Here is a 26,961-nt window from a genome sequence, read left to right as displayed (position 1 = left end):
GTTCCAATCATTCCTCATGGGAAATATCAGATACTCAGCAACCCCTTAGAAATGGCAGCAGTCAGTAGCTGCAATGCACACAGTTTTCCACAGTCCTCCATATAATGGCCTTGCCTCCAAGTCAAAGCTCAGTGGACTCCAAAGGCCCTGGGTCTGACATTGGGTCTTGATCTATGCCCTGCTCCAGACCCTGCGAGTGCCCCCAAGATTTCCAGCAGAGTTGGACCCTATCAGGATGCAGAAATAGTTGACTATGTTCCAAAAGAGGCAAGAACCGCAGAGGGTCTCAAGTCAGAGCTAGAATACATCTCCTGAAAATCTTTCCATGGTAGTCGTTGAAATACAAAACCAAATGTTCTTTCAGTTGTAGTGGTTAGATTTCTGTGAATGACATGATTTATTGTGATTGGCATCTCCAGTCTGACAATCTGAACTGATTTAACAGCCCAAAGTCATATTCAAAACTTTGTATTTGTTGCAGATATCAAATACACTGTCAAGTCCTCATACATTCTTAAACAGAAATTGCCGGAAAAGGTCTGTCAGCCTCTGTGGAGAGAAACCAGAGAATCTTGTCCGTTTTAATAAGGTTGTCTCTCATTCTTCCAAACTCTAACTGGTATTGCCCCAACCTACTCACCCTGTCTTCATAAGAAAATCCCTGCATGTCCAAGATTAAACCAATGGACTTTCTTTGGATTGCATCCAATTTCAGTCTATCTTTTCTGAGTTAAGGGGACCAAACATGTTCACGGTATTTCAACTGTGGCCTTATTAGTGCCTTACATAGTTTTATTAAGGCTTCCCTATTTTTGTTTTACTTTCCCTTTTTGCTGAAATAAAGGCCTTCTTGCTGAACTTGCACATTAGATTTTTGTGATTCATGAATGAGGGCTCTCAAATCCTTCGATGCTTCAACCTTCCACAATCTTTCTCCATTTAAATTATATCCAGCTCCTCTATTCTTCCTGCCGCAGGGTATAAGCTCAAATTTTCCCACTTTATATTCCATCTACCAAGTTTTTACCCTCTCACTTTACCTGGAGACTTTTTGTGTCTTCCTCAGTACCTGATACTGTGTCATCCACAAATGTAACAATAGTACATTCATTTCCATCATCCAAATCATTAATTACAGTTTCATGTTATCACTCTGAGAACAACAGCCCCCCATCCCGACTCTCTGTCTTCTATTAGTTAGCTAATCCTTTATCCATACTAATATATACCCTGGGCTCTTACCTTATTAAATAGCCTTGTGTGCGGTTTCTTATTGAACACCCATTATAAATCCAAATCTATTACTTCAACTGGTTCTCCTTTATCTATCCTGCTTGGTACCCCCTCCATGAATTCTAATAAATTTGCCTGACATAATTTCACTTTTAAAATCTGTGCTGACTCTGCTTGATTACATTACATATTTCTAAATGTTCTGGTATTACATCCTCTAATAACAGAATCTAACACAATCCTTTGGGTGAAGAAGTTCCTCCTCAACTCAGTCCTAAATCTGCTCCCTCTTATTTTGAGACTATGCCGCCTAGTTCTAGTTTCACCCACCAGTGGAAACAACCTCCCTGCTTCTATGTTATCTACTCCCTTCACAATTTTGCATGTTTCAATAAGGTCCTCCCTCGTTCTTCTCAATTCCAATGAGTATAGTCCTAGTCTACTCAATCTCTCCTCATAAGTCAATCCCCTCAACTTCAGAATCATCCTCATGAACCTCCTCTGCACCCCCTTCAGTGCCAGTACCTCCTTTCTCAAGCTAAGAGATGACTATCAAACTGGTCTGGGATTTTACTCCTTTGGACTCAAAATCTAAAAGCTATGTGCCTATATTTTGAAATAATATCAGTTGCATTGTGCCTGTTGATATTTGAGCTGCATAACTGATTGTCCAGCTTAAGATTTTCACATAGAATGGCTGATAAGTAAGCAGATTGATTGCCAGCACCAAGTGCTTTTGGAATAGAAATATTTGTTCTCGTTAGCTTCGAAAGAATCCCAGTGTATTGAATAGTCTTCTGTCAACAAGAGTGTCTATTGATAGTGACATTATCAATAGACACAGGTTTAATTTACATCAGCAGGGCTCCTGAGCGCTGCACATGATGGGCTTCATGTGAATTGGCATGGAGAGAGAAGGTTAAAGGTTGACCAGTGGGGGCAGAAACATGGGATGAGTGGAGAATAGGTTGACATGAAGTGTCTGAGGGACCATGTAGTGGGGAAGAAGACCATAAGGTGTCTTGGTGGGTATAAGAGGCAATGGACTCAGGGGGACATAGCCAGGATTAAGGATATGAGGAGCCGTGGGGGTGTGGGTAGGGCAATAAGATGACATGAGTTGGTATAAATGAGGCATTGGGGGTGTATGAGAGGTGAAGAGCTGTAATGGCTGTGATGTGGGCAGTGCAGTGGCTCAGTAGGGCAGAATGGTGGCTCAGTGGTTAGCACTACTGCCTCACAGCACCATGGTCCCAGGTTCAATTCCAGCTTTTGGTGACTGTCTGTGTGGAGTTTGCACATTCCCCCCATGTCTGTGTGGGTTTCCTCCGGGTGCTCTGGTTCCCTCCTACAGTCCAAAGATGTGCAGCTCAGGTGACTTGGCCGTGCTAAATTTCCCAGAGTGCGAGGTGCATTAGTCAGAGGAAAATGGTCTGAGTAGGTTACTCTTCGGAGGGTCGGTGTGGACTTGTTGGGCTGAAGGGCCTGTTTCCACACTGTAGAGAATCTAATCTGAATCTTTGGTTTTATTCTCTTTTTATTTACCTCTCACACAGAGTCTGTGCATCAAAGCAGGCTCTCTGAACAGCCTGCCCCTGGAAGCTTATTGTTATTGACTTAGCTGATGGCAGTATTGGATAAATCAGATCCCAAAATGAAAGTTGGCTTGATAGATCATAACTTTATCATTGTCATTTGGTTACCATAGAGATCAGTCACAACATATTCACAAGACTCTATCGATGTATGTTTAACAAAAAATCATCAATGTTTATTACACACAAAGGGAAAAGACACGGTATAAAAATTATTAGAAATGATCTTACTACAAAGAACAGCAAAAACAATTCAACCCTTTTTCCCTTAACAACAACCTTACAGATACTCAAACCCACATGAAGGGTCACTTTTTCTCCATTTGAAAGTGCATTGGTCATTTGGTATGGCTCTACTTGGTTCCTTTCTAGTAGACGTCTGCATTACCAGGATGGTGCTGGGCTGGAGAGTTTCACTTGGGAAGAGAGATTAGGGTTGTTTTCATTAGAGCAGAGAAAATTCAGAGGAGACTTTATTAAGATTTATAAAATATGAGGGGCATAGATAAAATAAACAGGAAGAAACACATAAACTGGCTGGAGAGATCAAGGACCAGAGGATATAGGTTCAAGGTAAGGAAAAGAAGGTTTAGAGAAGTTGTAAGGAAAAGCATTCTCACCCAGACGAAGGTAGGAATGTGAAACTCACCACCTGGTAAGGATGTAGAGGCTGAAATGCACCATAACATTTAAGTAGAATTCAGATGAACACTTGCATTGCCAAGGCACACAAGGCTATGAGCTGAGTGCTGGATTACGAGTCACTGGACCCGTAACGTTAACTCCGGCTTCTGTTTGTGTGCTGGAGAATGAGATTATAAAAGTTAGGTGGTTGTTTTCGACTGGCAAGGACCCAATGGGCCGAAGGACCTTTTTCTAGGCAATAGATATGACTCGATTGTAGCTTCTTTAGTAAATGTTTCTGTTCGTGGGACCCTTCAACAAAATGTGAACACACCTCACTTATTTCTTACGTTGGAACCTACAAGTATTTCCATGCACCCAGAGGGTATTTGAAAGATCCAGGTTTTCTGCCTGCCAGCTTGAGTTTGCAAGCTTGAGTGACCACCATCTGGCTCTTCAAACAGTGATCATTCGGCTGGGTGGCATATTTTTTTACCACCAATGGCTTCCATGTAACCATTACTTTCCCAATGAATAACAATTACACTTTGAATCCATTTCTCACTTCATACATCTGTAGTCTAACTGAAAATTGTAATTTTATCCCTTAGCCAAAAGAAGTGATTATTGTGTAATTTTGCCTGATTTTTCACTGCACAGTGGGAATGCAAGTATGTTTGCTTTCTCAATAAGCAAAATCTTATTAGCTCCCCGAGGCAGCAATGATTAATGTTATTCGACAGGGTAACTTTTAAATATCATTATCCTGTTGTTTACCTAACATCAAAATGATCTGAAATTCAATGCTTTGAGTAGTCTATCACTGACCCAGATACAATTGATGCAATAGAATACACTGTGACCTTGTCTATATAAACTACTGGCTGATACATGCACAGGTATTGTAACAAGTCGTTTTGTCTCCAGTAAGGAATATTTTTAAGCCTTCAACTTTCTTAGAATCTTATGTGGATTGAACTGGAGGAATTGCTGTACACATCAAGTAAAATCCAACATAAAACCTGAACCGGGTGGCTGGGAGGTTGGCTTTGCCCAAGGTCCTGCTTAAACAATTGTGCCATTTCTCCAGTACAGTTTTCAGAAAAAGTCATTTGCAGACTTAAGCCGAAAAGCACCATAATACACTGCTAACAGGTATTTCATTACATCAGTTTCATTTTCTAAAGAAAATCAATTTGGTAGCAAATATACTTTTGTTGCAGCCCACAAATTTTAAACACGCCAAGACAAACATGAGAGGTTTAGCAAATGTCAGGATTTTTTTGTTTTGTCAAAATGGAATTTTAGAAATAGTTGAAAAGGGGATTTACTGATTATGAGACAGTAATCCAATTGAGGATAATAACCAGTTTGTTTCACATTCCATGTCTGTCATCGCAAACCAGAAACTAGACTGTAGCTTTTAATAACAAAAACTGAAGTTGCTGGGAAAGCTCAACAGGTCTGGCAGCATCTGTGGAGAGAAATCAGAGTCAATATTTCAGGTCCAGTGACCCTTCCTGAAGATGCTGCCAGACCTGCTGAGCTTTTCCAACAATTTCTGATTTTCAGCATCTGCAGTTCTCTCAATTTTTCCTTGCAGCCTTTAATTACTTATATTGATGTAGCACCGTTAATGTGAAGGAATGTTCAAAATCGTTTCACAATGATGAAAACTGAAATGTGCACTGAGTTTCGTCCACACAATGTTTGATTTCTAATTGATTTGAAAATCAACATTCCTAGCTCTTTATTACCTACTTCCAAAATGCACAAATAATAAAATCAATTCTTGTGCACTTATTACCAACACAGTTGATATCAAGTGCTATGATCTTAGTTCTGAAACAACTGGCCAAGCTGATCTCTGTTATAATCTGGCTTGATAAGACATAAGACAGAGGAGGAGAAATAGGCCGTTCAGCCAATCGAGTCTGTTCCACCATTCAATGAGATCATGGCTGACCTGATAATCCTTGACTTTACTTTGTTCAATAAATCTTAATTCCCTTATGATTAAAAATCTACCTATCTCAGCCTTGACTGTACTTAATGAGCCAGCTTCAACATCAATGTGGGTGACACAATGGCTCAGTGGTCCCAGTTCAATTCCAGCCTTGGGCGACTGTCTGTATGGAGTTTGCACATTCTCCCCATGTCCGTGTGGGTTTCCTCTAGATGTTCCAGTTTCCTCTCACAGTCCAGAGATGTGCAGGTCAGGTAAATTGGCCAAGCTTAATTGCCCACAGTGTTAGGTGCATTAGTCAGAGGGAAATGGGTCTGGGTGGGTTACTCTTCAGAGGGTCGGTGTGGCCTTGTTGGGCTGAAGGGCATGTTTCCACACTGTAGGGAATCTAATCTAATCCTTCTGCAGTAAAGACTTGTACGGATTCACCACTCTCTGAGAGAAGGAAGTCCTCCTCATCTCTGTCGTAAATGGTTATTCTTTTATTCACAGATATAGAACATGAAACATTGCAGTACAGTATTGACCCTTCAGCCCACGATGTTGTGCCAAGCAGTTATTTTAATCTAAGACCAACCTAACCAACACATCCCTCAATTTACTGCTGTCCATGTACCTGTCCAGCAATCGCTAAAACATCCCTAATGTCTCTGACTCTACTATCACCACTGGCAGTGCATTCCATACACCCACCACTCTCTGCATAAAGAACCTACCTCAGACATTTCCCATATACCTTCCTCCAATCAATTAACATTGTGACCCCTCGTGACAGCCATTTCTGCCCTTGGGAAATGTCTTTGGCTCTATGCCTCTCATTATTTTGTACACCTCTATTAAGTCACCTCTCTTCCTTCTTCTGTCCAGTGTGAAAAGCCCTTCTCATTCAACCTTTCTTCACAAGACAAGCCCTCCCATTCATGCAGCATCCTGGTAAATCTCCTAGTACAAAGAACAAAGAAAATTTACAGCCTGGAACAGGCTCTTTGGCCCTCCAACACTGAGCCGGTCCAAATCCACTGTCAAAACCTATCGCCCAATTCCTAAGCACCTGTATCCCTCTGCTGCCCACCTACTCATGTATCTGTCCAGACGGACCTTAAATGAATCTACCATGCTAGCCTCTACTACCTCTGCTGGCAATGTGTTCCAGGCACCTACCACCCTCTGTGTAAAGTACTTGCCGCGTGTATCCCCCTTAAACATTTCACCTCATCTTGAACGTATGACCTCTCATTGTTGAATCCCTCACCCTGGGAAAAAGCTTATCTCTACCTATCCTGTCTATACCTTTCATGATTTTGTAGACTTCAATTAGGTCCCCCCTCAATCTCCTTTTCACTAATGAAAACAATCCTAACCTACTCAACCTCTCTTAATAGTTAGCACCTTCCATACCAGGCAGCATCCTCATAAACTTTCTCTACACCCTCTCCAAAGCGTCCACATTCTTTTGGTAATGTGGCGACCAGAACTGTACACGGTATTCTAAATGAGGCCGAACTAAAGTCTTGTACAATTTTAACATGACCTGCTAGCTTTATACTCAATGCCCCGTCCGATGAAGGCAAACATACCATATGCCTTCTTGACCACTCTATCCACCTGTGCAGCCACCTTCAGGGTACAATGGACCTGCACTCCCAGATCTCTCTGCTCATCAACTTTTCCCAAGACTCTTCCATTTACAGTATAATTCGCTCTAGAATTAGTCTTCCCAAAATGCATCAACTCACATTTGCCTGGATTGAAGTCCACCTGCCATATCTCCGCCCAACTCTCTTGTCTATCTATATTCTCCTGTATTCTTTGACCTTTGCTTTCTGCTACTCCACCAATCTTCGTATCATCTGCAAACTTACTAATCAGACCAACAGTGCCCTCTTCCAGATCATTTATGTATATCAGAAACAACAGTGGTCCCAGCACTGATCCCTGTGGAACACCACTGGTCACCTTTCTCCATTTTGAGAAACTCCCTTCAACTACTACTCGCTGTCTCCTGTTGCTCAACCAGTTCTTTATCCACCTAACTAGAACACCCTGCACACCATGTAATTTCACTTTCTCCATTAGTTTATCATGGGGAACCTTATCAAATGCCTTACTAAAGTCCATGTATATGACATCTCCAGCCCTTCCTTCATCTATCAACTTGGTCATTTCCTCAAAGAATTCTATTACGTTGGTAAGGCATGATCTACCCTGCACAAAACTATGTTGCCTATCACTGATAAGCCATTCTTTTCCAAATATAAATGGATTTTATCCTTCAGTACCCTCAGCACAGAGAGATTTGGAGGTCCTTGTGCATACATCGCAAAGAGGTAGCATCCAAATTAATAGGGAAGGCAAATGGGATGTTGGCCAGTAATTCCAAGGGAATGGTGTATAAAAATAGGGAAGTCTTTCTAAAATAATACAAACCACCTTTTAGACTACACATCAAATAATGTTCATAGTTGTGGTCCCCTTATCTAAGGAAAGATAAACTGTCATTGGAGGCTGTCCAAAGAAGATTGTTCCTGAATAGGGAGGAATTGACTTACAAAGAGAGATTGTGTAGTCTGGGTCTGTACTCACTTGAGTTTTGAAGAAAGAAAAGAATTACAAGAATGCTGCCAGGATTGGGAGGTTTTGATCTCTAGGGAAAGGCTGAATAGGCTGGGGCTGTTTTCCCTGGAGCATTGGGGATGAGGGGTGACCTTATCGAGGTTTATAAGAGTCATAGAGATGTACAGCATGGAAACAAACCCCTTGGTACAACTCATCCATGCCAACCAAATATCCTAACTTAATCTAGTTCCATTTGCCAGCACTTGGCCCATATCCCTCTGAACCCTTCCTATTCATATGCCCAACCAGATGCCTTTTAAATGTTGTAATTGTACCAGCCTCCACCACATCCTCTGGCAGCTCATTCCATACAAGCACCACCCTTTGCGTGAAAACCTTGCCCCTTTTAAATCTTTCCCCTCTGATCCTAAACCTCTGCCCTCTAATTCTGGACTCATCTTCCCTGGGGAAAAGATCTTTTAAAAGGCATCTGGATGAGTATATGAATAGGAAGGGTTTAAGAGGGTTACGGGGCAAATGCTGGCAAATGGGTCGAGTTTAAGTTAGGAAATCTGGTTGGCATGGACGAGTTGGACCGAGGAGTCTGTCTCCGTGTTGTACATCTCTATGACTGTTGTAATTGTATAAGTGTTATAATTGTACCAGCCTCCACCACTTCCTCTGGCAGCTCAGTCCATACACACACCACTGTTTACATGAAAAAGTTGCACCTTAGGTCCATTTAAATCTTTCCCCTCTCACCTTAAAACCTATGCCCTCTAATTTTGGATTCCCCTACCCTGGGGAAAAGGCCTTGCCTGTTCTTCCTATCTGTGTCCTTCATGATGTTATAAACCTCAATAAGGTCACTCCTCATCCCCCAGTGCCCTAAGGAAAACAGCCCCAGCCTATTCAGCCTTTCCCTAGAGATCAAAACCTCCTAATCCTGGCAGCATTCTTGTAAATCTTTTCTTTCTTCAAAACTCAAATGAGTACAGACCCAGACTACACAATCTCTCTTTGTAAGACAATTCCTCCCTATTCAGGAACAACCTTCTTTGGACAGCCTCCAATGACAGTTTATCTTTCCGTAGATAAGGGGACCACAACTATGAATATTATTCGATGTGTAGTCTAAAAGGTGGTTTGTATTATTTTAGAAAGACTTCCCTATTTTTATACTCCATTCCCTTGGAATTACTGACCAACATCCCATTTGCCTTCCCTATTAATTTGGATGCTAGCTCTTTGTGATTTATGCACAAGGGCCTCCAAATCTCGCTCCACTGAAGCTTTCTGCAGTCTTTTATTTCCATTTAAGTAACATTCAGTGCTTGTATTCTCCTTGCCAAAGTATTCAGCCTCCCACCTCATTGAACTCGACAAAGCTAGAGGTCAGCAAAATTCAACAAGGAAACCAAACTTGTATATCTGGCGGATTCAGTTGAGCCCAAGCTCTGAATGACCTCCATGCTGGACACTGGATAACAACATCTGGAGAAAGGCCAATTTGACAGTATTAGGCAAGAACTTTCGAGAGGTGATTGGGGGTAGATGTTTGCAGGTAAAGGGACGGCTGGAAAATGGGAAGCTTTCAGAAATGAGATAACGAGAATCCAGAGAAAGTATATTCCTGTTAGGGTGAAAGGAAAGGCTGTTAGGTGTAGGGAATACTGGATGACTAAAGAAGTTGAGGGTTTGGTAAAGAAAAAGAAGGAAGCACATGTCAGGCATAGACAGGATAGATCGAGTGAATTCTTAGAAGAATATAAAGAAGTAGGATTAGACTTAAGAGGGAAATCAGGAGGGCAAAAAGGGGACATGAGATAGTTTTGGCAAATAAAATTAAGGAGAATCCAAAGAGTTTTTGCAAATACATTAAGGACAAAAGGGTAACTAGGGAGAGAATAGGGCCTGTCAAAGATCAGCAAGGCGGCCTTTGTGTGGAGCCGCAGAAAATGGAGGAGATTTCAAATGAGTATTTTGCATCAGAATTTACTGTGGAAAAGGATATGGAAGATATAGACTGTAGGGAAATAGGTAGTGACATCTTGCAAAATGTCCATATTACAGAGGAGGAAGTGTTGGATGTCTTGAAATGCATAAAAATGGATAAGTCCCCAGGAACTGTTCAGGTGTACCCTAGAACTATATGGGAAGGTAAAGAAGTGATTGCTGGGCCTCTTGCTGAGATATTTGTATCATCGATAGTCACAAGTGAGGTGCTAGAAGACTGGAGGTTGGCTAACATGGTGCCACTGTTTAAGGAGGGCGGTAAAGACAAGCCAGGGAACTATAGACCAGTGAGCCTGGTAGGCAGGTTGTTGGAAGGAATCCTGAGGGACAGGATGTACATGTATTTGGAAAGGCAAGGACTGATTAGGGATAGTCAATATGGCTTTGTGCATGGGAAATCACGTCTCACAAACTTGAGTTTTTTGAGAAAGTAACAAAGAGGATTGATGAGGTCAGAGGGGTAAATGTGATCTATATGGACTTCAGTAAGGCGTTCGACAAGGTTGTCCATGGGAGACTGGTTAGCAAGGTTAGATCTCATGGAATAAAGGGAGAACTAGCCATTTGGATACAGAATTGGCTCAAAGGTAGAAGACAGAGGGTGGTGGTGGAGGGTAGTTTTTCAGACTGGAGGCCTGTGACGATTGGAGTGCCACAAGGATCGGTGCTGGGCCCTCTACTTTTTGTCATTTACATAAATGATTTGGATGCGAGCATAAGAGGTACAGTTAGTAAGTTTGCAGATGGCACCAAAATTGGAGGTGTAGTGGACAGCGAAGAGGGTTACCTCAGATTACAACAGGATCTTGACCTGATGGGCCAGTGGGCTGAGAAGTGGCTGAGTGTAGTGGGCTGAGAATTAAACTCCTCAAATTATGAGTTTAATTCAGATAAATGCGAGGTGCTGCATTTTGGGAAAACAAATCTTAGCAGGACTTATACACTTAATGGTAAGGTCCTTGGGAGTGTCCCTGAACAAAGAGACCTTGGAGTGCAGGGTCATAGCTCCTTGGAAGTGGAGTCACAGGTAGATAGGATAGTGAAGAAGGCATTTGGTATGCTTTCCTTTATTGATCAGAGTATTGAGTACAGGAGTTGGGAGGTCATGTTGCGACTGTACAGGACATTGGTTAGGCCACTGTTGGAATATTGCGTGCAATTCTGGTCTCCTTTCTATCAGAAAGATGTTGTGAAACTTGAAAGGGTTCAGAAAAGATTTACAAGGATGTTGCCAGGTTGGAGGATCTGAGCTACAGGGAGAGGCTGAACAGGCTGGGGCTGTTTTCCCTGGAGCACGGAGGCTGAGGGGGTGACCTTATAGAGGTTTACAAAATTATGAGGGGCATGGATAGGATAAATAGACAAAGTCTTTTCCCTGGGGTGGGGGAGTCCAGAACTAGAGGACATAGGTTTAGGGTGAGAGGGGAAAGATATAAAAGAGACCTAAGGGGCAACTTTTTCACACAGAGGGTGGTACGTGTATGGAATGAGCTGCCAGAGAAAGTAGTGGAGGCTGGTACAATTGCAACATTTAAGTGGCATTTGGATGGGTATATGATAGGAAGGGTTTGGAGGGATATAGGCCGGGTGCTGGCAGGTGGGACTAGATTGGGTTGGGATATCTGGTCGGCATGGATGGGTTGGACTGAAGGGTCTGTTTCCGTGCTGTACATCTCTATGGCTCTATCTCAGGGCACAATCCATAGGCACCAGCTGTACCCTTCCTCCACAGGCATTGGCATCTGCCAGCCCATCATGGCCATTCACTACCAAAATGCTCAGAAAGCACAGTCTTGTCTTGAAGGCCATACCAGAAACTGGAATTGAAACACTGCAGCATGGATACTTGGCACGCAAGCACCAACTCATGGATTGAGTCAGGCTGCTTCTCAAAGCTGCTTACTCTCTCTCTCTTAGCACTCACTTTGCATCTACCCACAGCATCCATACCTTGCCTGTTAGTGCACTGGTACTTCTGCCATAGCCAGAGGCTTTTATTACTGCTATTCGGATGGGCTCTTTAGCACAGACACAAAGACAGTATGCCTGTCTCAGTGTAGGGAGGGCACCTTCGTGAATGATACAGCAAGATGTTAATCGAACGCTGTCAGCATGTACCAGCTGCCCTAGTGCCAAGCAGACTGCACATTCATTGGCCATGTCAATAAATGATGGGGAATAATGTTCAATCTATCCAAGGAATCCATTGTCAGTCAGGGGGTCCAAGCATCATCAGTCACGGCCACAGTCAAGGGGCTTTGACACAGTCAGTCATCCATCTGGGAGGCTCACGGTCAAGGGATCTTTCCCAGTTTAACCCAGGAATTGAGCAGCAGGCCATCCTGCCAGGCCATCCCAAGAGGAATCGCTTACCATTGGTCCGGTCAGTCTAGTCTAGGGTGCACTGCAAGGAAATGGTAAGATCGGGCAGAAGTCGGTGGTGAGAGAAGCAGAAGTTGTGGGGTAAATAACTAGAGATAGAGATGAGTTTCCTTAAGATACTGTGAGAGATACTCGCCAAACTTCACAACAACAAACCACTCCAAAATGCTCGATTCAACTCAGACGTAGCCAAAGCATGCAAAATGTATTCTAAAATATACTTACTGACAGTGTGGGTTCAATTACTGCATCGGCTGGGGTTACCATGAAGGACTCTCCTTCTCAATCTCTCCCCTTTCCTGAGACGTGGTGACCCTCAGATTAAATCACCACCAGTTGTTTCTATTGAATGAGAGAGCAGCTCTATGTTCTGTAAGACAATAGTGACTTTACATTACTTTATATACAATTTAACCTTTAACAGTCAGGATTAACATGGCTTAAAATGAATCAACAGATAAATTGAGGTTGAGCAGACTGCATTTTACATGGACGATGCAGTTAATGATACTGTGTGTCACCAACTCCCATTAAAGCTAGGTCTCTTTAACAAAGGATTCTGATGCTTTACTTTCGAAGACATAGCGGGGCATAGCCTCCATTGTTATGGCCCAATTATTGTTCATGTCTTGGTAGGTAACACCAAGCCAGTTTATGCCCCTGAGAGGGAAAAGCTCCACTTCACAGAAAAAAAGAGCCATGGACAACCCAAATAGATAAGGGACAGCATAAAACTCAATGAAAGGGCTGATAAAAATACAAAGAATAGCATGGATCTTGTTAACTGGGAAAGATACAAAGACCAGCACAGGGTCACAAAGCAGCTTTTAAGGACGTCCAGAAGGCTTTTGATAAAGAAATTTAAGAATAAGCCCATGGAATTTAAGGAAAATGTAGTGATTGTAGTGAGGTCAGCCAGATAGACCTCATAGAATATGAGTTCTCTGATTGAGGCAGTTAATCTTGACCAATCAGGGACTCCTGGCTGATGGAATATAAACAGGAGATTCAGACATCCTGTTCACTCTGACAGCTGGCTCTGAGGGAATTGGATCAATGACAAGAACAATCCACGTGTAAATAAAGGGTGACTTGGTGACAGGGGGATACTTTGGAGTTACTTCAGAAAATTACTGATGTGGCTGGAAAATCGGCTAAGTTGGCAAGGCCCCCCCAAGCAGGAAATGAGCTATTGATCTTCCAGCTTGCACTGAGCTCCATTGGAGTACTGCAGCAGGCCTGAACTAAAGATGTTGGCCAGGGAACCCTGCAGCCTTCAGGATTCAATATTGAGTTCAATAATTTTAGGACATGAACACTTTCCTCTATGTCTTCTACCCACCCCCACACACCTCACCCTGTCATCACATGGGCTGCTCTTATCACAGTCAACCCAATTTCACCCACTAACGGTCCCTAGTATCAGCTTTCCTTTTTCCACAACTTACCAGTATCCATTCCTTCATCTGTTCAATTGCAGTTCTCTCTGGAGTCTATCTTTATCCATTGTTTACTCATTTACCACCCCACCTCCTGTCGTTAGCGTATATACCAACCTTTTCCTGTCTACAGTCAGTTCTGAAGAAAGGTCACTGTATCTGAAATACTAACAGTGCTTTCTCTCCACAGATGCAGCCAGAATCTGCTGAGTTTCTCCAGCAATTTATGTTTTTTTTTTCTCCTCCTGTCTTCACCTTACTCAGCAGCCTGAGATTTCTCAGATTCACCAAGAAAATGGACACAGAAATGTGCTGCTATTTGTGACGAAACTTGTGGCAATCAACATCCACACCATCATTCCAAGAAGAAGTGGGTGAAAGGGAGAACATTTCCCAGTGACACTGTTCAGTGCAGCCAGGAGGTGAAGGACTCTATCTAGGAAGAGAGGCTGCTTCATTGTGTGCTCTCTAAGCAGAGAGAATGCAGTCATGCCTTGTTAGTTTAGTTAGATTTCCCATTGAGCAGCCAGTGGAAATCATAGGCCCCACATATCATTGGGGAGATAGGCAGAATTTGCAAAGTAACTATTGCACCAATGTGCACTTGATATACTGGCACCTCCATGTAGTGACTGTAACAAGTTCAGCTAGGTGGACCTCATAGAAAATGAGTTATCTGACTTGGGGCTATTAACCTGGTCCAATCAGGGAGCCCTGGTTGACAGATATAAACAGGGGTGTCAGAGGTTCTGTTCACTCTGAGTGCTGGCTCTGAGGAAGCCAGATCTGTGTCAGGTACCGTGTACATGTAAACAAAGAGTAACTTGGTGACAGAATACTGGCCTCTGCAGAGCTATTTCTCCCCATTGCGTAGCAAACACCTGGCTACAAGAGTGGTTTGGAAAAGAGGAATTCCATTTCACGGGAACCCGGCACCATAATGGGAAAAGAAGGAATTATATCATTAAAGTACCTGCCTCAAAACCACAATGGGACCAGAACTGTTGTGGAAAGGCTACAGAGTATAGACATAAGTGCTTTAAAGAATTAAATGCAGTGGAAGACTTGAGTCAAAAGGTAGTGTAGGTAATAGCTCAAAGCAAATAAAGGTGAAAAGATGAGAGTAACAGTCAGAAATTGTATTTCCCCTGCAGAAAATTGGCCTCTCTCCTCCTGTTGACCTTCATAACCCAGTATGTATGACTCTATGTATGCATGATTTTATGTGTGTATGACTGTATGACTCCAAGGTGTCTAATGCCACGTGAATGTAGGAGACCTCTCTCTGCTTTGATGTTCCATTTGTTTTGTTTACAACATCAGATATTTGCAGTCCTGGCAATCAGCAATACCTCCCTACGGTTCATTGATTTTAAGAGCAACACATTGCATTCAAGAGCTGAACATGAGCTAAAACACATGTTCACCTCACAAGCTGTTAGGCACATTGTTGAGAATGTAGCCAGCCAGCAGAATATACCATGTTCAACTTTTCACTGTCCCACCCTGATTTCCAAGGGTTGTCACAAAAGTCAAGCTTTTTTTAACTTAAAAGTCCCCAAACTACCTGATGCTGCCAGACTTGCTGAGTTTCTCCAACAATGTCTGTTTGTTGTACTTGATTTTCAGATCCAGGCTTCTGTATTTAATAAGTAATCACTCTTTATTACAGATCATTAGATTCTAGCTACAGGTAAAGAATTAAACTAAATTTTACAAATTAAAACTCTAAACCCCTTATAAACTCTTCCTTATACACACACAAGCAAACATAAATTGGTGAAAAAATCCATTTGGAAAACAGTTCCATAGAATTTGTTCACAAGATCTGTGTGTTGGGTTCTTACTGATCTGAAGATTTGTCCTCGACATTCCTTTTTTCAAATGTTTCCACTGGTTTGCAAAAGGCACAGGGTGGCTGGATCCCTTCTGAAATGTCCATGGCTTAGCCAATTCAAAGTCACAACCTACAGCATCTTCTGAAGGAAAGAGAAGCTGGTTTGCTCCAGATTTAAAATGGCTTACAGCAGAGAACTGCAATAGTTTTCTGCTGTTGCCAACCTTCTGGTTTCTGTCCTGGTCCGACAAAGCTTCTCTGTGTCCTGCTCATGGCACAAACCTGTTCAGCTACCTGACAACCAATCACATCAATGTGGGAAGGTAGAGCACTTCTATCACTGATAACTGGTCCCGGTCCACAAAACAATCAGTTTCACTTGGAAACAAGCCCTTTTCTCTTGTTCATCTGCACAGCAAGACAGAAAGGGTTCAGAACAGGTATTGCATGTTCAAAATATGCCACCATCCTTGTAAATCCCCAGTTTTAAGACAATTATTTTTCTTTTCATACCACAGTTTTTAAAAACACAGAAAAAAAGATAGGGTCTGTTCAACTAAACTTGGATAAATGAGGAAGAAGCACAAAGTTTGTTTGTTGACTTCCTCAACAAAACCAGGAACAGGTGGATGGTGGAACATGATCCTTGCTAGTATGAGTACATTTTTTTTATGAATAATTAAGCCGCAGAGTCAAGTAAAATAATGTACTTAAAATATCTCCTGCAGAAGGGGTAAATCTGAACATGGTATAACTTATTTTGTACATCCATGGGGTGTTGGCACTACTGGCAAGGCCAGTATATGTTGCCCATCCCTAAATACCCTTGAGAAGGTGGTGATGAGCAGCTTCCTTGCCACAGTCCATGTGGTATTTATTATTTAGAGTGGTTTGGAAAAAAAACTGAATGGTTTCTTTAGTCTTTTCAGAGAGCACTTATGAGTCAGATGCATTGCTGTGGTTCTGGAGTCACTTGTAGACTAGACCAGGAATAGTCGGCAAATTTTCTCCTCTTAAAGGTGCCATTGTCTTGTCAGGAATCTCATCTATTGCTATTAGGCAGTCGGAGTATGTACATATTTTAATTAAAGAAAATCACTTGTTCTCATGTTATAGATGTCAATGAATGCGAGATGATGAATGGAGTTTGTGGAACAGCCCTCTGTGAAAATTATGAAGGATCCTTCTTCTGTGTGTGCATGGATGAGAATGAAGACTTTGACCCAGCAAGAGGACAGTGCCACCCTCGGGTAACAATGGGTAAGTTCAATTGGAATGTAGAGAAACAACAATTAGTTAAGTGCCCTCCTGTGGTGCAGTGGTTGTGCCCTTACCCCTGGATTGAGAGATCCGGGTTCAGTCCTACCTGTTCCAGAGATGTGTAATTACATCTCTGAACAGGTTGATAGAAAAGACAGGTTAGCTGTTTTCATCACGGATCTGTGTGGTATTTCATTCATGTTGCCAACATACACTATTTCACTATTTCACTCTATCTGGAGTACAAAAAACAGGCAAGGCCAAAACATTACATGGCTTCATAAGCCCCAACCCCACCCCACACCACCCCACACCAACACAAATCTATACACATACACACACACAGATACACATTTACACACATATACATACATACACACACACTCACAGGTGCGCGTGCACACATGCTTACACACTCACTCTCAATGAGGTGCATTCAGGGCTGTGCAGCTGGAGAAGCCTTTAACACCCCAGATGTTAAACATGAAGTGGGTGAAAATAGCCATATTGACTTTAACTATTGTCTAGTGTCCAATATCAAAGATCTGTGTGCTTCATATATCCTCTGTCATTAGGATTACTGCTCCCAGGGGAGTCTGTTTAAATAGACAGGAAAGGAGAGGCAGTGCAGTCATGGTAATGTCATCCAGTAGCATTTCAAACTCCAGGGATATAAACACTGGGAGGAAATGGCCTTGTGGTATTATCGCTAATTTATTCATCCAGAAACTCATCCAGGAGACCTGGGTTTGAATCCTGCCATGGCAGATGGTGAAATTTGAATTTAATAATAAGAGCCTGGAAATTAGTGTCTAATGATGATCATGACATGATTGTTGGAAAATCCCATCTGGTTCACTAGTGTCCTTCAGGGAAGGAAACTACCATCCTTACCTGGTCTGGACTACATATGACTCCAGACCCACAGATGTGTGGTTGACTTTTAACTGCCCTCTGGGCAATTAGGGATGGGTAATAAATTCTGGCCAAGAGCGAATGAAATAAAACTGATTTTAAAAAGTTCGCCCAACTATCAAAAAACCGATCGGGTTAATTAATGTCTTTTGAGTGAAGGAGTTCTGGTGCTAAGGCCACTTGCTAGACAATCATACTATTTGCATTTAAAGACCACAATAACTTAGGACAAAATTCCTCCCAGGTGCTTAGTTCCCAATTCAATTGGAAAATCTGGCCCAAATTTTGTCAGAGCATTCTCTTCCTTGCCACCAAGATACAAAAATCTCAACCACATGATATAATCCCAATCTATTAAATTCCAAACATCCAATGACTCTGAATGACTTCTGAGGTCCATATACCTAAACACAATGAATTTTAAAGTGGAAAGCTGCATGTGCTCGATGAACAGCTGTCTGCCTCCTTGATCCTGCTGCCCCCCTCTGGTCTAACTCTGAATCTACTACTTTTACAGGTTTCCTCAGTAATGAAACTGCCCCTAAAATGAAAGGAAAATATCTCTATATTTACAAACAATCTAACTGCAATTCATACAATTTATACAATCGTGGATTCCCTATAGTGTGGAAGCAGGCCATTTGGCCTATTGAGTTCCCACCAGCCCTCCAAAGAGCATCCCACCCAGACCAACGTCAACCACTTCCTATCCCTGTAACTCCGTATTTACCCACAGCTAATCCACCTAGCCTGCACGCAATGGGCAATTTAGAATGGCCAATCCACCTAAATTGCACATCTTTGGACTGTGGGAGGAAACCGGAGCACCTGGAGGGAAACCCACGCAGACACGGGGAGAATGTGCAAACTCCACATAGACGGTCACATGAGGTCGGAATCGAACCCAGGTCCCTAGTGCTGTAAGGTAGCAGTACTAACCACTGAGCCACTGTGTTGCCAACTTGGTTTAAGCAAAGGAGCTTGCAAATGTTCTTACCTGAATCTAATTAGCAGAGAAGCAAATTGGCATGGTTCATATAAACTGAGATGAGTATCGCATGCACTAGCAGGAGCATAAGGGCAGTGGCTCTTTCTATCAGAAATCAATCAGAAGTCACCTGACACCAGGTTATTGTCAACCAGGTTTACTTGAAATCACAAGCTTTCATAACGCTGCCCCTGCATCAGGTGAAGTGAGGACAGCGCTCCAAAAGCTCGTGATTTCAAATCAACCTGTTGGACTATAACCTGGTGGCGTGTGACCTCTGGCCTTGTTCACCCCAGTCCAACACTGGCACCTCCACATCATATCAGAAATTGAAAGATGTTTATGGATATTGTGTGTGTTTATAATCTACATTATGAATAGATGGAGGCAGGCTTAAATGCCGTGTTATGTACTGAACTTTGTGAACTAAGGTACTTGAACTGAGCTGAAGTGTACCTTTTCAGATGTTACTACTGAAGTTACGTTTATTGAATAAAAGTTTCTATTTTCTCGCCAAGGGTAATCCTGCCCCCTACTGACTTGGAATGATATTGTTTTATTAAAAAATCCAATCGAGTGCAAGCAAAGTGACCCATACAAACAAAAATTATTGTCTACATGTTTATTCTTTTGGTAGATACTTATCAAAGTCTGTGATGTTAATGCTGATTCAGGAGTGGTTCTTCCACAAAAGCAAAGGTCATATCTACTCTGTCTAACGATAGCTCATAAATAACTGCTTACAGTCCTGGCGCACTAAGACATCTTACTGCAGAACCAAACAAAACCAGAAAGTGCTGGAGAAACTCAGAAGGTCTGGCAGCAACTGTGAAGTGAAAAACGAGTCCAGTGACCCTCCTTCAAGTGTAGGAGAGGTTTCACGGGCAGCGATAGTGATTGAATATTGTGCCTAAACAATGAGGTTAGCAGTGGAGTCCAGGAAATTAAATTTTGAATAAGTTCTCACTTAAAGTCAAGGTCACTGCTAAAAATCAGAACTTTAAGTAAAAAATGAAATCAATGCTAAATCTGAAATAAGATTTTGTCGTGCCTACTTATCAGAAAAGATACATTCTAACCTGTATTTTGAAATGCTTCACATTGTTAAATTCCTACATTGCTAAATGAAATAACTTTTAAATTAGAACAAATTTAAAAATATCAAAGGCTTAGTGGTAGATGTCTATTCCCCAGGGTGGCAGATTTCAAAACTAGGGGGCATATTTTTAAGGTGGGTGGAGAGAGATTTAAAAAAGACATGAGAGGTAAACGTTTTACACAGAGGGTTCGCATGTGGAATGGACTTCCTGAGGAAGTGGTAGATGTGGGCACAGTTACAACGTTTAAAAGACTCTGAGATAAGTACATGAACAGGAAAGGTTAGGAGGGATATGGGCCAGGGGCAGGCAGTGGGACTAGTTTAGTTTGGGATTATGTTCGGCATGGTAAATTTGGCCCATGCTTATGACTTTATGACTCTAACAAAAGACCTGTTGCTCATTATTGATTCTACTGCCTGATCAGCCATGTTGCTCCAGACCACTACCCTACCCTTACCTTCTGACATGTTCCCTCTCCCCTCCATGAACATTGAAGAATGGAGCATGAGATCCTGCTGCCGAGGTCTTTACTGGGAAACAGGCAGGAAGCCTTTTGTCATCAGGCTGTCAGGTGCCTGTTTGTACCAGCAATTGTTCCAAACCCACCTTGCAGCCGATGCCTCACTGCCCTTTCCCATTCTTGCTTGGCACAAGCACACACCTACCACCTCGGGCCCCCCCCCCCCACCCCACCCCCCTTCCATCCTAGCACAGGGAACAGTGGAGCTGCTGCTCTTAGCAAGCTGTGGGGACTTATCGTTCCTCTTGACCTTCATCACCAGTCTGTCCTGACTGAGCTGGGTAGCCTTTCGTCAGTTGGTTGTGGTGGGGTTGTAGTCAGGATGGGAGGGAGAAAGGTAAGCTCAGAGATTGGATCAGGTCAGGGGAGCAGATGAGCCTGAGGACTGGGGGTGGTTGGGGGAATGGGGTTTAGTTGGTGAGGACTATCATGGGATCAGCAGGAGGTTGGTTTCAGGTCTTTTGAGTGATTTGAGGTCAGTTGTGTAGTTGCCTGAGAGTTTGATTGGGATTTTTTTTTTCTTTGCCAAAATTTCCTGGATAATTACCCAGGGACTATATTGGAACTGTATAAAGTCTCCAATTCTACCTCTGAGTTGGAGAATGTTTTGGAAAATCCCAGGGATCGGGATTAGGGGGAATGGCCCTTTGGATGTTCAAACTTCTCAAGCTATCCCCATCAGTGCTTTGGGACTTATGAAGGAGTTTTGTAGCACATCACCCAGGATTCATCCTGTCTCCAGTCATCATCCGACTGGTTCATCTGGAGCAGAGCACATGTTTCTGAAGTGAGGCTTGAACTTAATACTTTACGACTCAGATAACAATGTGACCAGTGAGCTAAGGCTGCCATCTGAATTAGTCAGAAACTTAGTTGGAACTGAGGTAGGTCATTTACTTGGCACATCGCCGTTAACAATATGGAGTCATAGAAATGTACAGCATGGAAACTTATCCTTTGGCCACATTCAGCCATGCCCACCAGTTATCCAAAATTAATCTTGTGTCATTTGCTAGCACCCGGCCCATATCCCTCCAAGCCGTTCCTTTTCATATATCCATCCAGCTGCCTTTTAAACGCTGTAATTGTACCAATCTCCACCACTTCCTCTAGCAGCTCATTCCATACACACACCACTTTCTGCATGAAAAATCTACACCTTAGGTCCCTTTTAAATCTTTCCCCCTCACCTTAAATCTATGCGCTTTGGACTCACCAACCCTGAGGAAAAGACCTTGGCTATTCACCCTATTCATGCCCCTCATGATTTTATAAACCTCTAGAAGGTCACCCTACTCAGTCTCCAATGCTCCAGAGGAAACAGCCCCAGCCTGTTCAGCCTCTCCCTGCAGCTCAAACCCACCAACCCTGGCAACATCCTTGTAAATCTTTCTTGAACCCTTTCAAGTTTCACAACATCCTTCCTGCAGCAGGGAGACCAGAGGTGGACGCAGATTCCAAAAGCGGCCTAACCAATGTCCTGTACAGCCGCAATAGGATTTGTTTTGGTGAACATTTGAAGATAAACAATGAACCATCTGAATCATAGCCAGTTGACATGGCTTTCATAGTTAACCTACAAAAATGGGTTCTGCCAATGAGAACGAAGTAACTTGAGCAATGTATTTAGTATTTGCTGTAATCCTGATTAATCGTATTTCACATCTTTTCATGTCCAATACAACAGAACAGACACCAGTGTCCATGATGCCAGCTCCAGCAAAGGGAGACTTGAAGGCATGCTACTACAATCTGAATGATGAGAACTTCTGCGATAATTTGCTGTCCCGAAACATCACAAAGGAAGAATGCTGCTGTACTGTTGGACTCGGTTGGGGTGATAACTGTGAAGTTCACCCTTGTCCCATGATCAACACAGGTAAAACCATTCTCAAGATGTGTGCTTGTGCTGTAACATCATGAGACATATATAAAATGTCAAATGAATATCTGCTAACACAGCTATTACTGGACAAGCTCAACAGGTCTGGCAACTTCTGTGGAGAGAAACCAGAGTGAACGTTTCAGATCGAGTGACTCTTCGTCAGACTGAGACCCGAAATGTTAATTCCGATTTCTCTCCACAGATGCTGCCAGACCTGCTGAGCTTTTCCAGTGTTTTGTGTTCCTGTTTCTAATTTACAGCATCCGCAGTTCTTTCAGTTTTTTTGTTGTCAATGCAGTCTCATGCCAGCACATGACAGATTTGTCAGACTGAAGAAACAAATTTGAAAGGTTTGCAGGAGGTGACATTTTACAAATTCATTCATGAGATGAGGGCATCACTGGCTAGGTCAGCATTTATTACCCATCCCTAATTACGGAGAGGGGCCAGTTCAGAGTCAATCACATTGCTGTGGGTCTGGAGTCACATGTAGGCCAGACCAGGTAAGAATGGCAGTTTCCTTCCCTAAGGACATTAATGAACCAGATGGGGTTTTTCCTGACAATCGACATGGGTCAGATGACAGGGAATCCTCTGAGCACTCGGTCGCTGGAATTCTCTGGGGTCTTCGTGTTTGAAGGTTTTGCAGTACTAGATTTCCGGGGTGGGTGAGGCAATATGGATTGGTAGGATTATAGTTTGATGTAGTAATTAGCATACAAGTAGGCGAAAGTAAGGACTGCAGATGCTGGAGATCAGAGTTTGAAGGACAAAAGCCTTTCAAAAGTCGATTTTCCTGCTCCTCGAATGCTGCCTGACCTGCTGGGCATTTCCAGCACCACACTCTCGACATTAACATGCAAGTGTTGGGCCTGACAGTAGGAATTCTTCCCTCCTCCCTGCCAGAGGAATACTTGCTGAGAACTGCTGCCCTTCCAGCACTGCTGGAAGCATGGCAGAAATCTACTCCGCCATGTAAATAGTTTCAGTTAAATATCCAGCAAAGCGGTTACTTATGTACGAGGAGTACCATTCAGTTGTCTAAATAGGCTGACCTTTCCTGAATCCAGCTGGTTAGTTGTCACATGACCAGTGCACCATGATGCCAGAGCATTCCCTCCCCACTCTCTACCATAGAAGTAAGAGTCATTCATTGATTATTCCTTTGCCCAGTACAAAACTGCTTTATTATTCTTTGGCTCATCATAAAACTGTACATCTCTAAGATCAAAGTCAACATTGTAAACAACATTGTATTCAATTTCATACATTCCAGCCCAAAATAGCTAATCGATATTTTTTGAACTGAGATTTATTTCACTTTCTTCGTTCAGCAACTAACTATAACCGTGCAAAATCTATAATAAAGCTTTATATTCAAAAATATTAATGAAAAACTGTCCCCAGGGTTTTTACATCAATAATCAGTTAACAGATGTTATAAAAAAACATGATTCCTGGATGCTGGAATATTGGAAATAATGATTAATTTTAGAGCAGATGAAAGATATATTACAGCAGAAGGATGATGACAGCTAATAAAATGTTGTGACAGAAAGCAAGGTTAGGAAATTCTTGCTTTCACTCTTGAAATATCACATTGCATATTCAGTACAATTTAACTACAAATTACACCTAAAAATAGATGCTTTTTATATGCTTTCTCTACAATGTCAGTGTTACAAAGTAAATTAATAGAGATTTCTTTTAAAATTTATCTAACATTCACTGTTTAGCATGTATGATTCTTGGTTGAGTTCCATCTCATTGGAAGTCCTCTGACAGATTGCAGTTGTGTCTGTCTAATGTGAGTTACCTGTTACAATTAATTAATTTGTCTGTCAGTTTGTGGCATTATGGTAGTGATCCTACCTCTCGATCAGAAGGCCCGGGCTCCAGTTCCACCTTCTCCAGTGGTGTGTTGTGACACCTCTGAACAGGTTGATCAAAAAATATCTGGAGGAGCTTCAGCCAAATCTCGTAAGCACATCATTTCCCCGGCCACTTCAACAAAATACCTCTTAAAATGTACCAAACCCAACACTTGTATGTTTATTAGCATGTCGAAGTGCAGTCCTGCCAATCCACATTGCCTCATCTGCCTTGAAAATCTTGCACAAAAAGAGCTTCAACATGAAGACCCCAGTGAATTCCAGCGACTGAGTGCTCAGAGGATTCCCTGTCATCTGACGAATGATGATTGCCGGGAAAAAAGTCCCATTTGGTTCACTATTGACCTTGAGGGAATAAAACTGCCATTCGTACCTAGCCTGACCTATATGTGCCTCCAGACCCACAGCAATGTGGTAATACTCCCATTTTTGTGTGTTATCTGGTGTAAGTTACCAATATCAAATTGGGGTCATAGATTTGTAGAGGTGTACAGCACAGAAACAGACCCTCCAGTCAAACTTGTTCATGCCGTCCAGATATCCTAATCTAATCTAGTCTCATTTGCCAGCACTTGACCCATGTCCCTCTTAACTCTTCCTAATCATATACATATCCAGATGCCTTTTAGATTTTGTAATTGTACCAGCCTCCACTACTTCCTCTGGCAGCTCATTCCATACATTCACCATTCTCTGCGTGAAAATGTAACCCCTTTGGTCCCTTTTACATCTTTCCCCTCTCACCCTGAACCTATGACATCTTCTTCTTGACTCCCCACCCCAGAGAAACGACCTTGTCTATTCACCTTATCCACGCCTGTCATGATTTTATAAGCTTCTGTAAGGTCACTCCTCAGCCTCTGACAATCCAGAGAACACAGCCCCAGCCTATTCAGTTTCTCTCTATAGCTCAAACCCTCCAACCCTGGCAACATCTTTTTCTGTACCCTTTCAAGTTTCACAACATCCTTCCCATAGGAGGGAGACCAGAATTGCACACAATATTCTAGAAGTGGCCTAACCAATGTCCTGAATAGCCGTAACATGACCTCCCAATTATTAGACTTGATGCTCTGACCAATAAATGAAAGCACATCAAACAACTTCTTCCCTATCTTGTCTACCAGCAAGTAACATGTACTCCAAGGTCTCTTTGTTCAGCAACACTCCCCAGGACCTTACAATTAATTATATAAGTCCTCCCCCTGATTTGCCTTTCCAAAATGCAGTACCTCACGTTTATTTAAGTTAAACTCCATCTGCCACTCCTCAGCCCAACTGATCCAGGGTAACCTTCTTTGCTGACTGCTGCACTGCTCCATGTAGCATGCCTGTTATAAATGAGGAAATTGTCATGTATTACATTTGTCAACTTCACCTCTGAACCACTTGACTGTTCCAATTAATATTTGGTTGACTTAAAAACATCTTTGCTATTTTCACGTCTTTCTTATCTTTAACTTTCTTATGCACATCTCGTGACTTTTACCATTTTTTTTATCATAGTATAGGTATCCAACCAGACGTTCTCATTTTGTGTCTTTTCACTTACCATGTGGTCATCTTTTTTCATGTTGCTAAACTAACTCTCTTCCTGTGCCCCATGTACATTGCGTATCTGTGGATGAAGAGCTGAAAATGTGTTGCTGGAAAAGCGCAGCAGGTCAGGCAGCATCCAAGGAGCAGGAGAATCAACGTTTCGGGTATGAGCCCTTCTTCAGGAATCATTCCTGAAGAAGGGCTTATGCCCGAAACGTCGATTCTCCTGCTCCTTGGATGCTGCCTGACCTGCTGCGCTTTTCCAGCAACACATTTTCAGCTCTGATCTCCAGCATCTGCAGTCCTCACTTTCTCCTATCTGTGGATGAAGTCATGTTTCTGATATTTCACAATAGTTCCCTACCATCAAGCAGAATACAGTTAAAGCATTTTCTTCCTAATGCTTTCATATGCGTGCACCTCCTTGAGATTCTCTCCCTGTTTTGGACCTTGATATCTGTCTGTGACTGAGATCTCGTTACCCTTGGTGTGTTTTGTCCTGAAATCCTGCTACATGTGGCACTTGCTGAAAAATGTGTATATCGGCACCAAAGTTAAACAGCTCCAGCGTTCAAACTTATGAACGCTCTTTAAAATAATAAGTGTTGAGAGAGTAAGTAAGAAGAAACTTAACCCTGACAGGAAAATTGGTAACCGGAGGGCTTAGATTTATAATCATTGGCAAAAAAGGCCCAGAAAGGAAATTGAGATTTTTTTTTAACACAGCAAATTAAGGTGATCAGGAATATAACCACTGACTGAATAGCAGAAGCAGATTCAGTAGAAACCTTTAAAAGACCATTCATAAACACTTGAAGAGAAAATAAAATAGCAGGAAAAATGTGTGGTCATGCGATTCATTGAATTGTTCATTCAAAGAATTAACAGAGGTACAATGCCATAGTGCCTCAGTGCTAATGGATTCTGGGATAAGGCCAGAATTGGAGATTAGTGCAGATATCTTAGAGACTCATCATTCTGGAAACAATTATAAAGGGAGAGCACAGTGAGAATTTTTAAATTGAGAAATTGTTAACCAGTGTAGGTCATCGAACAGCAAGATGATAGGTGGCTGAGATTGCATGTGACATAAAGGGGAAGCAATGGCTTCGTAGTGTTATCACTAGACTGTTAATCTAGAGACCTGAGTAATGTTCAGCAGATCTGGGTTTGAATCCTGCCATGGCAGATGCCAGAATTTGGCAAAAACAAAT

The 26,961-nt window shown here is 42.3% G+C and overlaps 1 protein-coding gene across 2 annotated transcripts in view; it reads left to right on the top strand.

Annotated features, from left to right (window-relative positions):
* Positions 1-26,961, top strand: part of LOC140476119 (latent-transforming growth factor beta-binding protein 2-like) — a 469,839-nt gene that overhangs the window by 400,381 nt on the left and 42,497 nt on the right. For both annotated transcript variants that reach the window (XM_072568220.1, XM_072568221.1), the window contains exons 28-29: positions 16,765-16,908; positions 22,119-22,310. In XM_072568220.1, coding sequence (XP_072424321.1) covers positions 16,765-16,908; positions 22,119-22,310 — 336 coding nt within the window. The remainder of the gene's footprint in view (positions 1-16,764; positions 16,909-22,118; positions 22,311-26,961) is intronic.

The sequence above is a fragment of the Chiloscyllium punctatum genome, chromosome 4 (assembly GCF_047496795.1).
Source record: "Chiloscyllium punctatum isolate Juve2018m chromosome 4, sChiPun1.3, whole genome shotgun sequence".
Lineage (NCBI taxonomy): Eukaryota > Metazoa > Chordata > Chondrichthyes > Orectolobiformes > Hemiscylliidae > Chiloscyllium > Chiloscyllium punctatum.
The sequence above is the reverse complement of the archived record's forward strand: the minus strand, read 5'-3'. Positions and strand labels throughout refer to the sequence as shown.